Raw genomic sequence first — 19,623 nt, forward strand, 5'->3', positions numbered from 1 at the left:
TAAATCCAGTGCAAGCCTTTAAAGACATGGAGGGGAGATATGTGGGTATACTAATTGAAATAAAAAATCAAAAATGGCTTATTTGTAATATTTATTCTCCAAATGGAGCAAAAGGTAAATTTATAAAAAATCTGAAAAGAGAAATAGATAAACAAAGCTGGGATGAATTAATAATATTGGGTGATTTCAATGGGGTAGTGGATATCAATTTGGACAAATCAGGCAACAAAACAAAAGGGAAAAAAACCCAAAATAAAACTAGTCAGCTGCCCAACTAGTCAGTTGTAGTCTTCATACAACAACTAGAAAGACTAAACCTGCAGGATACATGGAGACAACACAACGGGACCATAAGAGACTACACATATTTCTCAGGTAGGCACCTTACGTGGTCAAGAATCGATATGGTTTGGGTGACAAACTCTCTAAATTTAAAAATTAAAAAAATAGATGTACTGGCCAGAACCCTCTCAGATCATTGTGCAATAGAGTTCGTAATTAAAGGAAGGAAAACAATATATAGATGGAGACTAAAAGACTATCTATTAAAAAAAGAGGAAGATATTGAAAAGAATAGGGTGCTATTAAAAGAATATCTTGAACTAAACAAAGGAGAGGAGACATCGAAATACACGCAATGGGAGGCCATGAAAGTTGTCATGAGAGGATATCTCATGCAACAAGATGCGGTAAACAAAAAAAAAATAGAAATAAGGAAACCAAGGAGATTTTAGAAAAACTAACTCAAAACGAGAATTTATTAAAACAAAAGCCTAGAGAGAAAAAAAGAATTCTTATCATTAATGCACTCAGAAAACAACTACAGTTATTACAAAATGAAAAGTTAGAAAAACAAATGAAACATGCAAAATTAAATTACTTCCAAAACGCAAATAAAACAGGCAAATGGTTAGCAAACAAAGTTAAGAAGCAAAAACAAAAACAACTGATAACTAAAATACGAGTCAAAGACAAAACTTACACTGAGGATACCAGTATTGCCAATGAATTCACCACTTTCTACAAAGAACTATATAAGGGCTCAGAAGTAAATAAAGAGAAAATAACAAAATACCTATGTGAGCTCAATATGGAAAAACTAACAGACAAACAGAGAGGTATACTAAGATCGACACGGCCATCAGAAAATTAAAAAATAATAAGGCGCCTGGGCCAGACAGCTATACAAAACTTTTACAAAACTTTCCGAAACGAATTAGGCCCCCTTTTTCAGGAGATCTCAAATAATATATTGGAAAAAGGAATCATCCCCAAATCCTGGGAGAAAGCAAACATAGTCTTAATACATAAAGAAAACACAGATACAACTGAAATTAAAAACTATCGGCCGATATCACTTCTAAACAACGATTATAAAATCTTTACACTTATTATAGCAGAGAGACTAAAAGAATTTTTAAAAGAATGGATATCCAAAGAACAATCAGGCTTTCTACCCAATAGACAAATTAAGGACAACACCAGAACATTAATCAATATCATTGAATATTATGAAAAACATAATGAAAAGAAATTGGCGTTACTTTTTTGTCGATGCCGAGAAAGCATTTGACAAAGTAAATTGGAGATATTTGAAATTATTAGCAAAATAGTTAGACATGGGATTCTACTTCAGAAATGTAATAGATGCAATTTATAAAAACCAAGAGGCCACTTTAATAATTAACGGACAAGAAACCAAAAAGTCGATCCAAATTTCCCAAGGTACACGGCAAGGATGCCCACTATCCCCATTATTATTCATTCTCATAATGGAAACTTTAATAAGAAACATAAATGGAGATGCAAATTTAAAAGGGCCAAAATTTTTAAAACAACAATATAAACTTAAAACCTATGCAGATGATGTGGTGTGTTTCATTGAAGATCCAATAGAAAATATCAAAAACTGGTTAAAAAAAATTCAGGAATTCGGAATATTAGCAGGATTTAACTTAAATAAGCAAAAAACAAAATTGTTAGTTAAAAATATGGATGGGGAAGCGAAAGACACTCTACAAAAAATAGCAGGGATCCAAATTACAACCAAAGTAAAGTATCTAGGAATCAATATTACTAAAAGTAATGCAGCATTAATAAAAAAACAACTATGTAGTTTTATGGAAAAAATACAAAAAGATATGGTAAAATGGGGAAAGCAAAACATTTCCTTTTTGGGCAAAATTGCATTAGTGAAAATGATAATTTTACCACAGTTACTATTTCTCTTTCAAACTATCCCAGTCATCAGGAATAATTTCCTTTTCAAAAAATGGAACTCAGATATTTCTAAATTCATATGGGCAAACAAAAAACCGAGGATTAGCCAAAAAATCTTAACAGACGATAAAAAGTGAGGAGGCCTGGGCTTACCAGATTTAAGAAGTTACTACGAAGCCTGTAATCTAGTAGCCATCAAAGATTGGACAACACTCAAAAATAATCATACACTAACCCTGGAAGGCCACGATTTAAGAGCAGGGTGGCACAGTTATTTATGGCATGACCGAAGAAAAATAGAAAAAAAATTCACAAATCACTTCATAAGGGCAGCCCTGATTAAAACGTGGGAGAAATATAAAACCAGATTTTTTAGGCACACCCCACTCCGGATTTCGCCAGTTGAAGCAAAGCACAAAAAAGAATTAGGGGCAGAAAATTGGCTAACTTATAACCAATTACTGAAGAAAAATGAAGAAGGAAAAATGGCACTAAAATCTTACGAAGAACTCCAAAAGCTAAACCCAAAAATCACATGGTTAAATTATTTTCAAATCTGGGAGGGTTTTAAAAAAGACGAAAAATCAGGTTTTGAACAAGAAAGGGGGATATGGGATACAGTTATGGAGAAAAATAAAAAAAAACAATAAAGCTATTATACAAATAATTACAAATATGGAACACGGAAGAGGAACAAGTCAAAGAATGCCAAATAAAATGGGCTCAAGATTTAGGACACAACATTATGATAAATCAATGGGAAGAAATTTGGACAACCAAAATCAGGTACACCATAGCCAGTGATATAAAAGAAAATTGGTTCAAAATGTTTTACCGCTGGCACTATACGCCAGAAAAAATAGCAAAATTAAAAAAAAACCCAAAATATCTCAGACAAATGCTGAAGATGTGAAAGGAAAGTAGGTACTTTCTTTCACCAATGGTGGGAATGTGAGGAAATTAAAAAATTTTGGAAAAAAGTTCATCAGGCCTCCCAAAAATTTTTAAAAATGAAGTTCCCACAAGTGCCAGAGACTTACCTATTAGGGATAACAAAAGGAACTAAAATGAATAAGAATCAGGACAAAATTCTATTTTTATTAAGCACAGCGGCCAGAATAGTGGTAGCCAGAAAGTCGAAGCAAAAAGAAACACCAACCCAAGAAGACTGGATTATAAAAGCTTTCGACATCATACAAATGGACAATTTATCCCAAAGAATAAATGGAGTGACTAAAAAAACAGACTGGACTGGCTTTAAGGACTTTCTAAAAACAAAAGAAATCTCAATAATAATAGACTTGACAAATTTTTAGAAGAAAGAAGTAAAAGAAACATTGTCAGCTTCTGAAATGAAGAAATGGACTTCTTTTATTGAAGATGAAGACTTTTTGGAAGACCCTGGGAAGTCACAATCACGGACAGAACTGCTGGTGATGGGTTCCCACCGACCCCCCTCTCCCACCCCTCCTAACCCCTCCCTCTTTCCCTTTCCCTCACAAAGGTCTCCACTCCCATCCCCCATCCCCCGACATCCCCTACTCCTCACAATGCTGTCAAAACTGAAAATCTCAATAAAAATCTAATAAAAAAACATAATCTGCCAGTGCGTGTTTCTCTTCTTCTACCATTTGTTTCACTTGCAGAAGCCCTCTGCCTCCTGATTTTCTGGCAGGTAGTCTGTCAACATCACTACGCGGGTGTAATGCATAGTGGATTGTCATCGGTTTTCTTGTTTTGGTGTCCAGATCATCCAGCTCTGCTTGTGTCCAGTTCACAATCCCAGCAGTGTATCTTATGACGAGGATGGCCCAGGTGTTGAAAGCCTTGATCGTATTTCCGCCATTTAATTTGCACTTCATAACCTTTCTGACTCTTTGGATATATTCTTTACTGACCACATTTTTCACTTGACCATGCTTGATATTGTCCAGTTGTAGTATGCCCAGATATTTATAGGCTTCAGGCTGATTGCACTTTATGGTTTGTCTGTTTGGCATCTCTATGCCCTCATTTTGTGTGATTTTCCCTTTCTTTAATGCCACTGTGGCACATTTGTCTAGGCCAAACTCCATACTGATGTCAGTGCTGAAGATTCTGACTGCGTTGGTTAGTGACTCGATTTCAGTTTCTAATTTTCCATAAAGCTTTTGATTATCCATGTACAGCAAGTGAGAGATTTTTGGTGAATTTCTTGTTTTCTGTAGAATTACTGACAGTGGGATCAGTGCAATAATGAACAGCAGTGGTGACAGTGAGTCACCTTGGAAAATTCCTCTCTTGATGTTAAGAGTGTGACGGCGTGTGTGGCGCCACCTATATGTAGAATTGTTAGTTGCAAAATTTAAATTGTTGTATTATGCCTGTCTACCTTGTACATGTATAGTTGAATTTCATTGGTTATTTACATCTGTCAATCTATGTTGTTGTACACCAATTGGCTTGCTTCCCCAGCTCATTCGTTTAGGCTCCGCCCCTTCTAAGGGAGAACGAAAGAAAAGTATCTCTCTCTCGCCCTTTTTTACCTCACAAAAAAGGCTCATTAGATGGACATATGTAAAGCTTGGCCCAAAGCCCCTGGTCAAGTCATTTCTTACCACCAATTCTTAGGGGTTTTTTTTTACCCCTGAGACTTGTGCTTTATGATCAGACCAACCTGAACGACATTGGGAAGTCTCAGGCGCCTTCATACCATTTCCTTTGGCACCAGAGGAAGGCCTTGTCCTTCAAATATAGGCCATTGGGACTTGGGGTTGTGAGTGTTTCGACCTCATAGCCATTGAGAGAGAGGGAACTTGGAAGGCTTCTCAGCTAAAAAAACTCCTTGGGCACAAAGACAACCAAAGACTGTTATGTATTTTTTCTTTACCCCCATTTTACCTCAGAAAGATAACTCTTTGAACAATAAAGCCTATTTCGAATTACCTAGGGTATTTTGTTGATCCTCGGGAGTTCCCGTTTCCCTAAAGGAAGGCAAGAAGCAATCCCCTGGGAAATAGTTGCCACGTTCCCCCCCCCTTTTTTTTTTACTAAGAACTATAGATTCCCAGGCAGCGACAGCACAAACAGTTCTATAGCCTTCGTTGCCCACGAACAACTCAGTTTTCCATTGTTTCATCGCATTTTTGGTGAACTTTCTAATATTTTCACAAAATAATAATAGTAATAATAATAATAATAATAATAATAATAACAATAATAATACCATCATCTGCTGAAGAGTTTTGGAAACATTTTGTTTTAAATTTACATCTTGAATGGAGGTAAATTTAATTTTTAAGCAGCTGAAGAACATGGAAAGTAAAACATTTTCCTTAATTTATTGAATTCTGTTAAATCTATCTATCTATCTATCTATCTATCTATCTATCTATTTATGGTCATGTGTGTTTAGTTAAAATAAGCAATTATTGTGAATCCTCATAAGTTAGATGACTAAAAAACTAACATTATTCAACTGCAAAAAATTATATAATTTATCATTTGTTTTTGAGAATTACTGAACAGCTTTGCTTTGTGTATTTGTTTCCGTAGATTGAGAATGCTTCCAGGCAGATGGTACATAATCAAAAGACATTGTGTAGCTCTCTCGTCTTTCTTTCCTTAACAGATTTCTAGCAGTAAAAAAGGGAAAGGGAGAAAGAGAGAGAGAAAAGTAAGCCACGAGAAAACATTGTAGGGTCACATATGGGAGAAAACATCAGTTGAATCCCCTTGAAAAACCCTATCAGGAAGCAGCTGAATTGACATCTAGCCCACTACTATCTAAACAAGTAACAACTATCAAACATGGAGACTTATATATGTGCAACAGTGGTCCTCCCTGTATAATTGGACTGCATCTCCCACTGTTCACCACTCTTAGCTATTCTGGCTAAGACTTCTGGGACTTACAGCTCATCCAGGTCTGGAGGGCTACATGATTCCCTCTCATGGTTTATATAAAGTCCTACTGTGTTTAATGAGGCTTACTCTTATTTAAATGGGTCCAGGATTGCAATCTGAAGCTTTTTCCCAGCCCCCCTTCCTAAGATCCTATTAATTAGAGGGATTAAAACTGGGGCTTGCAAATGTTTTGCAAAATAGAAGCTTTCAATGAGCTGTGGCTTTTCTCCAGATGACTTTTGCATGTGTGTCTGTGCACGCAAAGGCACGCAGCCATGCATTTGTGTACGTGATTTCTTGTGACTTCTAGAGTTAAACGACCAAAGTCTGTTGATGACATTAACATTAAAAATTCAAATAATTGGGTTTATAAAACCATAATATAAATGACTAGATTTGCTAAATATACCCAGTTTTTAAATGTCTAGATTTCATAATTCAGTTTTGAGTATGAGGGGAAATGTCTGGAATTATACCATCTTAGAGTACAATTGATTATAAACTTGAATGCATTAATATATACTACCTAACATTAATTTAACATGATTATAAATGGTTTTTCAGAAAACCATCCATCATCTATAATAATAAATATTGCTATTACCTAAAATATATATGATCATACCTTCTAATTTCAATGTATTCATTATTTATGTCCCAATTAACTTTAAGAAGAACTTGTTTTCTATCTTTCCCATCTCTCTCTCCTATTTCAGTGGTTTTCATTTGTGCTGCATTAATACTAGTTTTCAAATAATCCTGAGTGATTAAGATTAGTGACATCTGTATTATACCACATATATATTTATATCACTTCATTTACATAATTGTGTTTATTTCCAAGTCATTGAAGAAAATGAAGATTATCTTCACATTTTTAGAAAAATATAATTGTTTTATGCAGTTACTAGAAAATATTATAAATGTATATTTCATATGACTGAATTTAAAGTCATAATTTTCAGAGAATGAACATCAGTGTATATAAAGTGGTAGTTAGTTACTTGTAAATCATTAATCATGTCAATGTTCCTATGATTTCAGGAAATTGAATAATGTTTCCAATATCTTTTGAATATTACTAATGAAACATTAAATTCAGAAATGTGTTTGAGAAGCATTGAAAGTGTCCATCTGGAAGGCAGCTCAGATAGATTTCTTTTTCTTTAAAAGAAACCATAAATCTAGTTTGCTCATGGCTTTGAAAATGGATTGTTCCAAGTGCAGTGGTGTGCTGAGGTGAAGTGAAGCATAAATAGTTTTCAAATGGTACTGGCCTGCTTGCTGAGTGAGAAGGCAGAGGTCTTCTTGTATAATCCGATTTCAATCAGCTCACGCTAATCACTACTGATAGTTGCAAAATTTAGCCTGGATCTGCTTTAGTAATCTAGATTGACAGGAGGTAAAAGTAAAGGGACAGAAGGACAGAGAAGCAAAGGAAAAGAAGCAGAGAGAACAGTTTTTCAGGTTTTGCTTTCTCTTCTGGGCTTTCTCTTCTATACACATGCTATTGGTTGTTAGGTAACCAGTCTTTTCATTGTGGAGATACAACAACAACAGGTGCACTTTTAAGAGGAGCAGCAGCAACAGCAACATACGCTGTTCAGAGAGAATGCACGGAAGGTAGCAACAGGTATATTCTGCGTGCCTGCTTGAATGTATTATTTAAGGAAACTGAGATCCTAATCCTTTTTTTGTGTCAGTGGAATCCTGGTGTTCAGATATATTCAAGCATAGAAAATCTTAATAATTGCTAGCAGAAATCAACCTTATCAAGGTCTTCAAAGTCTACTTGATCTTAGTATTTATCTTAATTCTAGGATAGGGTTCATCCTCAAAGCTTTTATTAGTCAGCTGCAACGTTTATAAAACTGGACAAATTCATTTCAGCATTAATTGAGTTTTTGGTCGTGATCTTTTTAACCAAAGAGTCCACTTTTGGGGACAGAAGCTACAAGTTCCTTTTAACGTGTTTCTAAATATTCTTCTTCTGACTGGATGAAATGTTAAGAAGGAAAATGCATTTTTTAATGGGATCCTTGCCTGACGTTCGCCAAGCCTGTATCATCCTGGCTAAGGGACTTTATACATTTGGGTAACAGAAGACATTTGGAATACCCCTCCATCTGACTTTCCATGCTGGTGGGGCTGTTGATGGTCATCTCAGCACTGCATGTTGCCATGCTAAAAACACCCAAGGGTAAAAATGTGTCCTGGGTAAGTACAAATAGTTTACTAGAAGTGATGTTCTTCATGTGTATTGTTAAATGAGCATTATAATAAAAAGGTATGATAAAAACAAAAAAAACCTTTAATGTTTAAGTAGTTAATATGAGATGTCTTATCATAAGCAGTACTGTCCTATTTTAAACTCAGTTACACATTATTATATAATTATGTCCCCACAGAGTTTGGTGTACAGAAGAAAGAAAAACATGTTATGATTTTTCATAGAGACTGCATATCAAGCAGTTTTCAAGATAATTCAATATTTTGTTTTAAATTAAAGTTTCGCTTGTGTGTGTTTCCTTTTGAGTTAGGTTCAGTCACTCATCAACTTGTAACCTTAGCCTGGTCACTGCTTATCTTCACAGAATAAAAGTAATAGGACAATGGGTACCTTTGTCCTTTGCTTGGATTTGAAGTCCTTCTGGTCATTGCTTGAGTATACCAGGTTTGCCTATAAATATTGGAGTGTTTTCTTGGCTCTGGTTATTTGTGTGCAAGAATTAGTAATTGTTCTTCTTAGTTATACTGTAAACTGGATGTAAAGAATAGGGTCGCTTAGTGTACATTCTTGTACCTAGATAACTAGGGCAGGCCCAAGACCTTTCACTTCTACCTTCCCAAGTCATGAGCCAAGATTATTTTGGACCTGAAACAGAATATATATATATGTGTGTGTGTGTGTGTGTGTGTGTGTGTGTGTGATTTCCTCTTCTCTCACCCCTCGATAGTAAAAATAAAACAATAAGTAATTAATATTACTAACAATGGTTCCATCCACATAATTGTAGGGGTGGTCTGGTTAGCTACATTCCTTCTCTGGATAAGTGGTAAGTGCAGTGCAAAATCAGAAATTTATATACCTGTTTAAGAGATACGTTAAAATATTATACTATCTTTGGTGGAATGTGCTGCTGTGATTAACTCTGTTTTGTTTCTGGGAGCAGTACATCTGAACACCTTTTATTCATTGTAGTACATTATGCAAATTGCACTGAATAAGGAGGCTTTCCGTCCTCTAAGCAGACCCCTAGTGATTGCATTTAGATTTGTGTGGCTGTGTAGTGTTTACTTGGGAGTAGCCATACTTTTTTCTAGGGACTGGTATATCCCAGATTGCAAAAACACTTTACTTTCTTCTGTCTTCTATCTGCAGGACATGAGTGTATTTTAAAGATACTGTTACTGATGGCTGTAACACCATGTGAACAATGTATATGTGTTAGACAGAAAGGGGAGGGGTAGAGGGAACTGTAGATGAAACAGGAGGAATAGAGCCTGAGTTTTATACTCCCTGAAAGGGACATTAATCTGTTTATGTAACTGTGTTGTGTGTTGATCTCTTTTCCTTATGACATAGACATCTTTCCCATTCATATCCTCCCCTTTTTATGTCACTAACATCTTTTATTTATGAAGATGGTTGAAATAATAGGTGTTGAATGCCTACACTACAGATAATTTCTAATCAATATATATGAATTTTTAGATGAGCATAAATCTTTAGAAAGATTTAAAATGACAGTTTTGTCTGAAAACTTTGAAATTATGTGCTACAGCTTCTATTAGGCCAGCATTATTTCTGTAGTTTCTCTTGTTTTGAACAGGCATTTAATGATAATGTCCAAGCATAATTTTCATTGGACCACAATTGCTATTTTCCTCTTTCAGCATGAGAGCTCTAGTTTGAAAGGGCCTGTTCATTTTGTATTTTAATACATGCAATTTATTGTATTTTATAGATAGTTTTTTTTAAAAGTTGAAAGCCACTTTGTATCCTTCACCATAAGAGAAAGATAGGATATAAATTTAACAAATGGAGGGTACCAAGTTCAGGAAGGCTGAAGATTACATCTTCAGCGAAAAGAGAAATAATGCCGAAATCATATAAATACTTACATGGGAATAATGTAATTGTATTCAGTTAATTAAGCAGTCCTCACCTGAGATCCTTTACAAGACTGTAGTGTCAGTACAGGTTGAAAACATGCTTATCCAAAATGCTTTGATCTAAAAGTATTCCGTAATTTAGATTTTGGGCGGGGGTTGATTTTGGAATATTTGCATGTGCATATTGAAATATCTTGAATGGAAGCTAGGTCTCAACACAAAATCCATTGATGATTCATATATATCTTATAAGCATAGTCTGAAGATAATTTCATACACAATATTTTAATAATTTTCTGCATAAAACAAAGTGTGTGTACTTTGAACCCTCAGAAAGCCAAGGTTTCAATAGCTAAGCCAATTTTTGATTTTGAAATATTTTGGAGTATTTCGGATTTCAGAATTCTAGATAAAGGATGCTCAACCTGTAATGTATTTATTTATTTCGTATCAAAAGCATTGCATAAACCTATAATGCCAAAGGTGCATGTTTTCATTATGAAGTCTATGTACAGAACTTAGTCTGGAGTTTAGTGTGTAGTTGTGCATGCAAGTTTGCTTAAATGGTTAAGTATACAGGCTGCCTTATCTATATCATGTTACCTTATACTGTGTCAAGGACAAGGAACTCTACCTTCAGCTGAGTGAGAATGTAAGCTGATCTGCTGTTCTACTAAAATCAAAGAGGCTTGCTTTCAACCAAATGTGTTTAGGATTCCATTTATACATGCTTTTAGCTTTTTGTTTTATTGAGGTTTGGACCAATAAAATTTGATATTAGACTGGATTCTGTTTTTGGATCTTACATCACCATTCATTGCTTTTGTGTAAATCTTCTCTCTACTGCTAAAACTCCAGCCAGACTTGTTTATTCAATCTCTTTGGTCTGAGATCATCCCTGTAGATTTCGTATTCTTATAATCTTCTCCAGTTCTTCATTAGGACCACACCAATTGGACTTGCAAAAAAAATCAGTGTGGAATGTTCTTATGAAGTGTTGTAAACAACCAGCCATACCCTCTTTTAGAATACTCCATTCAATTTCCATTATCCATCTTGTCCCTTCCACATATATTTAACATTCTTGATTTTTAAAAAGTTGCCTTCGTTATATGCTATGCATTGCTGTGTACTTTATAAAAACAGAGGTACAGGAGAATTATTGCAAAGAACTCCATTAATTAAAAGAGCTTTGGAATGTATGAAAGTCATTTTCAAAATTACAGAAATCCATTGTGACTGTTCACCATGTTAATTTACGAAACAACTAAAAAATAATATTAAAAAAAATCAGGGGCTTGTTTATATTGTGACACTTTGTTTTTGTTGTGTCCCTTCAAGTCATTTCCAACCTATGGCAACCATATAACCTATAAAGCCCTAAACGACTCTGGCCCTGATTACCTCTCCGAACGTATTCTCCCCTATGAACCATCAAGACCACTAAGATCGTCTGGAGAGGCCCTGCTCTCGGTCCCACCGCCTGCACAAGCACGGCTGGTGGGGACGAGGGACAGGGCCTTCTCGATGCTGGCCCCTCGACTTTGGAACTCCCTGCCATTAGAGATCAGAACTGCCCCCTCCCTCATGACGTTCAGGAAACTAACAAAGACCTGGTTGTGGAATGCGGCATTTGACAACTGATTTAATTCTTTGCCCACATAAAAGGAGGATGATGAATGGGATTGTGATGGTGTCGGACGATTTGGCTCTTTTAACTGTGATGATAATGTTTTAATGTGTATAGTGCTGATATTTTAATCGTGTTATGAAGTGGCATTGTGTTGTTATTGTATATTATTTGTATGTTAACACATGTTGTGAACCGGTCCAAATCCCTCTTTGAAGGTGAGAGGGTCGGTATATAAAACCTCGAAATAAATAAATAATAAATAAATAAATATGTGAAACCTATTATAAGGTTTTCTTGGCAAGATTTATTCAGAAGAGCTTTACCATTGCACAACTACTATAAAACTTGAAATCAGGAACCATGGGTTTGTAAACATTATGCTTAAAATTTATTCATTTTTCTATCTCATTCCTCCTTAGAACAATTTTACTCCTTTTAAACAGGCACATTTGTGATGGGTTTACGCAACCCTCATCTACCTGATGCTCTTCAGTTCCTTGCCACGTTCATGTACTGGGCAATGGATTCGCCTGCTGTAATTTTGCTGGTTTCATATCTTCCACAGAGCTCTTTCAAGATGTTTATGGAAAGATGTTGATTTGCACTATTTCTTATAAATGGAACTTAGATTTTATGCACAATATTGTGTATGAAGCCAGTTACAAGACCAACTTACGCCAACACTTGAAGATAATGCACATGATGAAATGAAGAACAATTCTAATCAACTGTTGTTCTGAAATGTCCCCACTCAGCCACTGAGTTCTTAATATCAAATAGGAAAAATGTTGTCAGTGCAGAGAACTTTGACCCAATTTTTTGCAAACAGTGCAGAGTTATTTTCAAAATGCATTGTAAATGAAATATGAAATTGCTAATTGGAGTGAATGTTTCCTCTGGGTTAATGAGATTAGCAGTATGTCTGTGGTTGGAAATACTAAACGACACATGTCATTGATGTTGACTTTGTTAAAACTGAAGGTTGCTAGTCAGGCTTTTCATTTTTTTAAAAAAACACCAAAGCCCAGTAAAATAATGATTAGCTTTGTGTTGAAAAGCAAAATAAAACAAACAATTAAAAACAGCAATATATATTTCCCTTGAGAGAAAACAAAATCCATCCTTCCTGTCCTTGAAGGCACTCACATTAATAAAATGTATATAGTAGGATCCTCCCCCCCCCCCCCCCAAAATACTCCTGTGGGATACATTCCAGAAATTACTGTGAAAATGAGACTGGATAATACTGAACCTTAGTGAAATAATTACTCCCGCTGGAAGTTGCCATAGAATTATTCTGGACGATCTACAACCCTGTGGGAATTGGCTAAGTCCTCTGTAGTGACTCCGTGATAACATTTACAGCTTTACAACCGAAGCATACCATAGAATCACTGGGAGGAACTAAAGCAGGGGTTCTCAAACTAAGGCCCAGGGCTGGATATGGCCCTCCAAGGCCTTTTACCCAGCCCTCACTCAGGGTCAACCTAAGTTTGAAATGACCTGAAAGCACTCAACAGCAACAACAACAATTCTATCTCATCAACCAAAAGCAGGTCCACACTTTCCATTGAAATACTAATAAGTTTATATTTGTTAAAATTGTTCTTCATTTTAATTATTGTATTGTTTTAAAGTGGTTTTTTTTTTTGCACTATAAATATGATATGTGCTGTGTGCATAGGAATCTGGCCCTCCAACAGTTTGAGGGACCGTGACCTGGCCCTCTGTTTAAAAAGTTTGAGAACTTCTGATCTAAAGCATTCCTAGGTGAAATCGGGATTAGTCATCCTGTAGGTGCAGGAGTTATTCTGTTTTGTGTTTCTGTGTTTGGAAACTTACAGAGATACAACGAATTTCTTAGGCGAAGAATAAGAGGTGAGTTATCGGTTCCTTCCTCTGAAATATAGCTTATACCACCTGACCATCATTGGCAGTTCCCCATTCAAGTACTGACCAGAGTTGACCCCTGCTTAGCTTAGAAGTTCAGACAGAATCTGGTGCCTGTAGTGTATTTGTTGTTGTTGTTCTAATAGATTCCGACTCTTCGTGACCTCATGGACCAGCCCGTGTCAGAACTCCCTGTTGGCCATTGCCACCCCCAGCTCCTTCAAGTCAGGCCAGTCACTTCAAGGATACCATTCATCCATCTTTTCCTTGGTTGGCCCCCCTTTTTTTCCCTTCCATTTTCCCCAGCATCGTTATCTTCTCCAAGCTTTCCTCTCTTCTCATTATGTGGCCAAAGTACTTCATCTCAGAATTTTCTTCCAACACCACAGTTCAATAGTGTCTGTCTTCCTTCGCTTAGCCTTCCTTATGGTCCAGCTCTCACATCCATAGGTTACTATGGGGAATATTATTGCTTTAACTATGTGAATCTTTGTTGCCAATGTGATCCTTCTACTCTTGACTATTTTATTGAGATTGGTCATTGCTCTCCTCCCAAGAAGTAAACACCTTCTGATTTCCTGGCTGCAGTCTGTGTCTGCAGTAATCTTTGCGCCTAGAAATACAAAATCTGTCACTGTCTCCATGTTTTCTCCCTCTATTTGCCAGTTATGAATCAGTCTGGTTGCCATAATCTTGTTTTTTTTTTATGTTTAACTGCAACCCAGCTTTTGCACTTTCTTCTTTCAACTTGGTTAGAAGGCTCCTCAGCTCCTCTTCACTTTCAGCCATCAAAGTATTTAAGGTTGTTAATGTTTCAACACAGTAGTGTGTTTAGGCTGTGTCATAAAATGTAACAGATCCATTAAAACTTTTAAACTTTAAACATATAAAAAATCAAAGGAAGAATGAAGTCCTTTTATTAGTCTCCTTCATTCTAGGCCACACATCCCTAAATTGGCATCATCTAGAACAGGGGTCAGGAACCTTCGGCCCTCCAGGTGTGGTGGACTTCAACTCCCACAATTCCTTGGGCCAAGGTAAGCCTTTGGGGCGAATGCCGAGCCTCAAGGAATTGTGGGAGTTGAAGTCCACCACACCTGGAGGGCCGAAGGTTCCCCATGCCTGATCTAGAAGTATTGGACTACAGTTGCCATGTTGGAATGGAGATTATTGGAGTTATTTGTGAAAGCTGTTCTGATGAAAAAATTCAGCGACATAGCAAAAAGAGCTAAAAGAGCTTAAACTTCTCACAACTGATTAAGATTCTTGAATTCTTCTGAAATGTGCTCTCTATTACATCTCTAAATTAGGATTCTAAATTATTACTTTTAAAATTACTATCCAACTTGCTTAGATATGCACATTAAATATTTCTGGTGTAAAAGAGCTTCCATGAGGTTTTCTCACATAGATCTTTGGAGATAATTTTCCAAAATGTTTTGGGATGCTAATTTGAATGGCAGTTTGTACAAACAACATTGTAAATGAAATATGAAATTGCTAATTGGAGTGAAAGACTTTCACTTTGGTTTATTAACAAACCTCTATACAGTATATCGCTTTAAAGTTTAAGATGAACTGATGAGTGTTCTCATATCATGCAAGGTGGGGGCAAGCATTTTCACAAGTACAAAAAATAGATATATAGTATCACATTTTCATTATTACAAATTGTCTTCATTCTCATACACACACACACACACACACACACACACATGATATAACTCTTCTACACTATACATGGCAATGCACTGACAAATAAGAAAAGCCCTTGCCTCGAGCAGCTTACTGTCTAAATAAAGACTGTGCTTTTAAAGAGGATATTTTAACTGTAGCAATTATATAGTCTAGACCAGAAAGCAGACATGAAAAGGTCATGAAAGGAAATGTATTTGTTGTCCTTCAGTGAGAGCGCTCACGTTTATACAATTTTAAAAATATGATGCAAGTACAAATGACCATTAAATCAACATTTGTCTGTATAATGATGCACTCCCCACTCCCAAATAATCACTATTTGTTTCCAAATATATTGAACAACTACAATTTTTGAAAAGTATTGTGATTGTGATTGTTGCCTCTGGAATCATGAGGTGTAATAGTCAAATTTGGTGTTAGGCTCATAGGTAGACTATTATTTTATCAGACTTATATGTTTCTACTGGTGCATTACAGTTAATATATGATTACAAAATCCACAGTCAAGCAATAGCTTCGTTAGGACTGATCACAATAAAACAAAATATTTGCCAAGATTTCAATTTCTCCAGATATCAAAATACCTAATATTACTGGTTTGACTTTATATGATTGATTAAATAAATCTTGATTTTGATGTGATTCTGATTCTTATTCAGCAGTGACCTAGAACAGCAGTACTGCTGTCAGGCCAAGGCTTTGAGCAAGAGGTCTAAGGTACCATTCAACAGAGGAAGCAGCAGACCATGCAGTACAGGTCGGAGGTTTCCTCAATTTTGAAAAAAGTAAAATAATTCACTATAATTCCTATGGTTGTAAAGGATGCACTTCGGATTTCATATATCTCACCTTTTATTTATTTATCCCACCATGAATATGAAGATATTTTTTAAAAAATTGAGAAATTATTTTTACTCACTCCTAGGCCCTCTCCCTCCCCCCAAATTGGGGAAAACATAGATATCATGGTTTAAGTGTTTTTCTGGCTGTGTTTAACTCCTTCAATCAAAGTTTGCCATGTTGTTTCCTATCCTATAATATCGCATTTTCTGGTGTATTAGATGACTTTTTAATCCTGGAAAATCTTATGAAAAATTGGGGGTTGTCTTGTATGCCAGGTATAAAATAAAAAGAAAAAGAAAAGAAAAGAATCAAATTCAACTACTTTAGTGGCACGGCCTGAGGAGGGAGGGGGGAGGAGGGCAGAGGTAGGGAGGGAGGGCACGGGGAGGCCATATTGCCACTGACACTGGCTAGGGAGGGATGGCCTGCTGGGCTGTCCCCATGGCCCCCGCCGCTCTCCCCGCTCTACTTTCAAGGCCCTCCTCTACCCCTGATGCTTCTCCAAAGGCCACTGGGCTCACCTAGACCCAAGGAAGCTTGGATGTGCTCGCTGAGGCATTCTGGGAGCCATAATTCCCTCAATCTTACGGCTCCCAGAATGCCTCAGCGAGCACATCCCAGGCATGTCGCTGCCGGGGCTGCTGGGAGTCATTGTCCAAAGGCGCTTCCTTTTGCCGATGACTTCCAGCAGCCCTGGGCAGTGGCGTGCCTGGGATGTGCTCGCTGAAGCATTCTGGGAGCTGTAGGACTGATGGAACTGCGAATGTGCTCGCTGAGGCATTCTGGGAGCCATAGGAGTCAGGGAACTACAGCTCCCAGAGTGCCTCAGTGAGCACATCCCAGGCACGCCGCTGCCCAGGGCTGCTGGGCGTTGTTGTCCAGAGGCACTTCCTTGGGCCTAAGTGAGCCCAGTGGCCTTCAGAGGAGTTGAGCGACAGGGGCGGAGGAGGGCCTTGAAAGTAAAGCAGGTAGAGCCTCGGGGACAGCCCAGTGGGCCATCACCCCCAGCCAGTCTCCGTGGAATGCGGGGTAGTCTTAAATGGCGAGTATATCCCTAACTCTGTATTTTGTCTTGAAAAGTTAGCGGTCGCTTTATACCCCCATTCATCTTGTATGCCAGGAAATATGGTAGTTTTTGCATGGAAAAGCCAAACTTTTATTAAGTGGCACTGAAATGTAAGTTTTGGAATATATGTAGGTACTTATGTTAGTCGCCCCAAGTCCCCTTCAGAGAGATGGTGGCGGGGTATAAATAAAGTTTATTTATTATTATTATTGTTATTATTATTGTTACTTTCACCTAGTAATTGATTGTTGCTAAAGTTGTTATTAGTATTAGCCCAGTATTACTTCATTATTAAATTATTACATTATAATTTAGTTAAAGATATTATCATTAAAACTAAGTCTGAAAACTGTACGAGTTTTCCTGTACAATGGCAGGCAGAACCTGGGGAGCAGGGAGACAGAGCTGAAGGGGTCTATTGTGATCCCAACCAAAGCTGTCTCTGCCCCATAACCTAGATAACCCATTTCAAGCCAGGTTATAGGACAGAGACAGCTTTTGCCACCTTGGTAAATGACCTAAGTAGAGAATTGGAAGGTGGTGCTGGAGAGTCTTGTTTGAGCCTCTGGCCATTGGCCTGTAGGGTCCCTCAGGATTGTTTTCCCCCCAATGTTAACCACTAGGAGAGTGGGATCCAATGCCATCTATATGCAGATGACACCCAACTTTACAACTACGTTCCACCCCAAGCCAAAGAAGTTAACCAGTGTCTCATCAGTAATGGATTCGATGAGAGTAAGCAAATTAATTTAGACAAGATAGAGATGCTCTTGGTCAGTCAGAAAGTAAATCAGGAAATAGGAATCCAGCCTGTGCTGGATGGGGTTACACCCCTTACTCCAAAGACATACATCCACAGGTACTTCTGACTCAGCGTTGAACCTGGAAGCCTAGGTTTCTGTAGTGGCCTTTGTACATTTAAAACGTATGCAGCAACTGCGCCCATTTCTTGAGACATCAGATATGACCATGGTGGTGCATGTCTTAGTTACATTGCATTTGGATTATTGTAACACACTCTGCTTGAGTGTTTTGAAACTTCAGCTGAACCAAAGAGCTGTGGCTAGATTGTTAGCCGTGGCTGACTACAGGAAGCACACAACTCTCTGTTGCAACTGCTCTACTAGCTCCCAGTTTTTTCTGGGCACAATTCAAACTGCCCTATATGGTTCAGGTCCAGACTGTTTGGCATGTCGTATCTCCCTGCATGAACCTGTCCAGGCCCTGAGATCCACAGGAGAGACCCTTCTCTCAGTCCACCACCATTGCAAGCACAGTTGCTGGAGGTGCAAGAGAAGGTCTTCTTGGTGGTTGTCCCTGGGCTCTGGAACGCTCTACCTAGGGATACCAGAATGCCCCCCTCCCTGTTGTCCTTCCAGGACCACGCTAAACTTTTTTTATTAAGGCAGAAAGGGATACCATATAGAGTTTTTATTCGTTTACTAGTTTTAATAGTTTAATGTGATTTTAACTTATTTGTTCTAGCAATTCTAGGTTTAATTCTATTTCACTACATATATGTTGTAGGTTTTAAATTGCATTTTTTTAAATTGTGAGGCGTTTGTGTCATGATTAAGAGGAAAATGGGGAATACATAAATGTTATAACATAGTGCATTCTTACTTGAGAGTAGTTGCCATTGAACATAGTGGTCTTACTTTTAAATAGACTTATAGAATTAGTCTTAATTACCTGGAGCCAATGCAGTAAGAGAGATAAATGAGACTTGCTATGAAATGCACTTTCAGGAAGCAGTTGTTGTGGGATAGAATTGATTTTTTCTAAAACACTTATGGAATTGTTTTCTCTGTAATCAAGGTATTTAGAGTATTGTTTAGTTTTATTTCAAGCCTGTTAGTTGTCTAAGAGTTCTGCTTTTCCAGGAACAGTCTGCCTATGCTTTTGACTTTCAAAAATGCAGAACTTTCATATTTAAATTAAGTCCTGAAACAAACAAGGAGTGAGTGTCCACACACACATGTATGTAATGCATATATAACATTTATCTTGCAGCATGGTATTGCTTCCGATTTGCTTTGCAAACAAAGCAACAATAAGACAAACTGCAAGAAGTATCGGGCCCTGTTCATAGCTTGTGGAGCAATGTAGAGCAAATATAGCTTCCATTTCCCTTTCCAATTGCACAGTACCTTCCCATGGACCTCAAAGACTTGTGCATTTCCCCTTTAGCCAGTAATTTAGGGATTCAGATGGCCCAGTAAGGTAGCAGACTTCTTCCCTGAGCCAACAGCAGCTGAAAGTAGTTCGACAT

The 19,623-nt window shown here is 37.2% G+C and overlaps 1 protein-coding gene across 6 annotated transcripts in view; it reads left to right on the forward strand.

The window, feature by feature from the left end:
* The window catches only part of CACNB2 (calcium voltage-gated channel auxiliary subunit beta 2), a 174,800-nt gene that overhangs the window by 62,907 nt on the left and 92,270 nt on the right, over positions 1-19,623 (forward strand). The window contains exon 1 of one of the 6 annotated variants that reach the window (XM_060782356.2): positions 7,414-8,322. The exons of the other annotated variants lie outside the window; for them this stretch is intronic. Within the exon in view, the coding sequence (XP_060638339.1) occupies positions 8,242-8,322 (81 nt within the window). The 5' untranslated portion in view covers positions 7,414-8,241. Of the gene's footprint in view, positions 1-7,413; positions 8,323-19,623 lie in introns of those variants that run through there. 6 annotated transcript variants of the gene reach the window in all.

This window comes from Anolis sagrei, chromosome 6 (genome assembly GCF_037176765.1).
Source record: "Anolis sagrei isolate rAnoSag1 chromosome 6, rAnoSag1.mat, whole genome shotgun sequence".
NCBI classification, from domain to species: Eukaryota; Metazoa; Chordata; class Lepidosauria; order Squamata; family Dactyloidae; genus Anolis; species Anolis sagrei.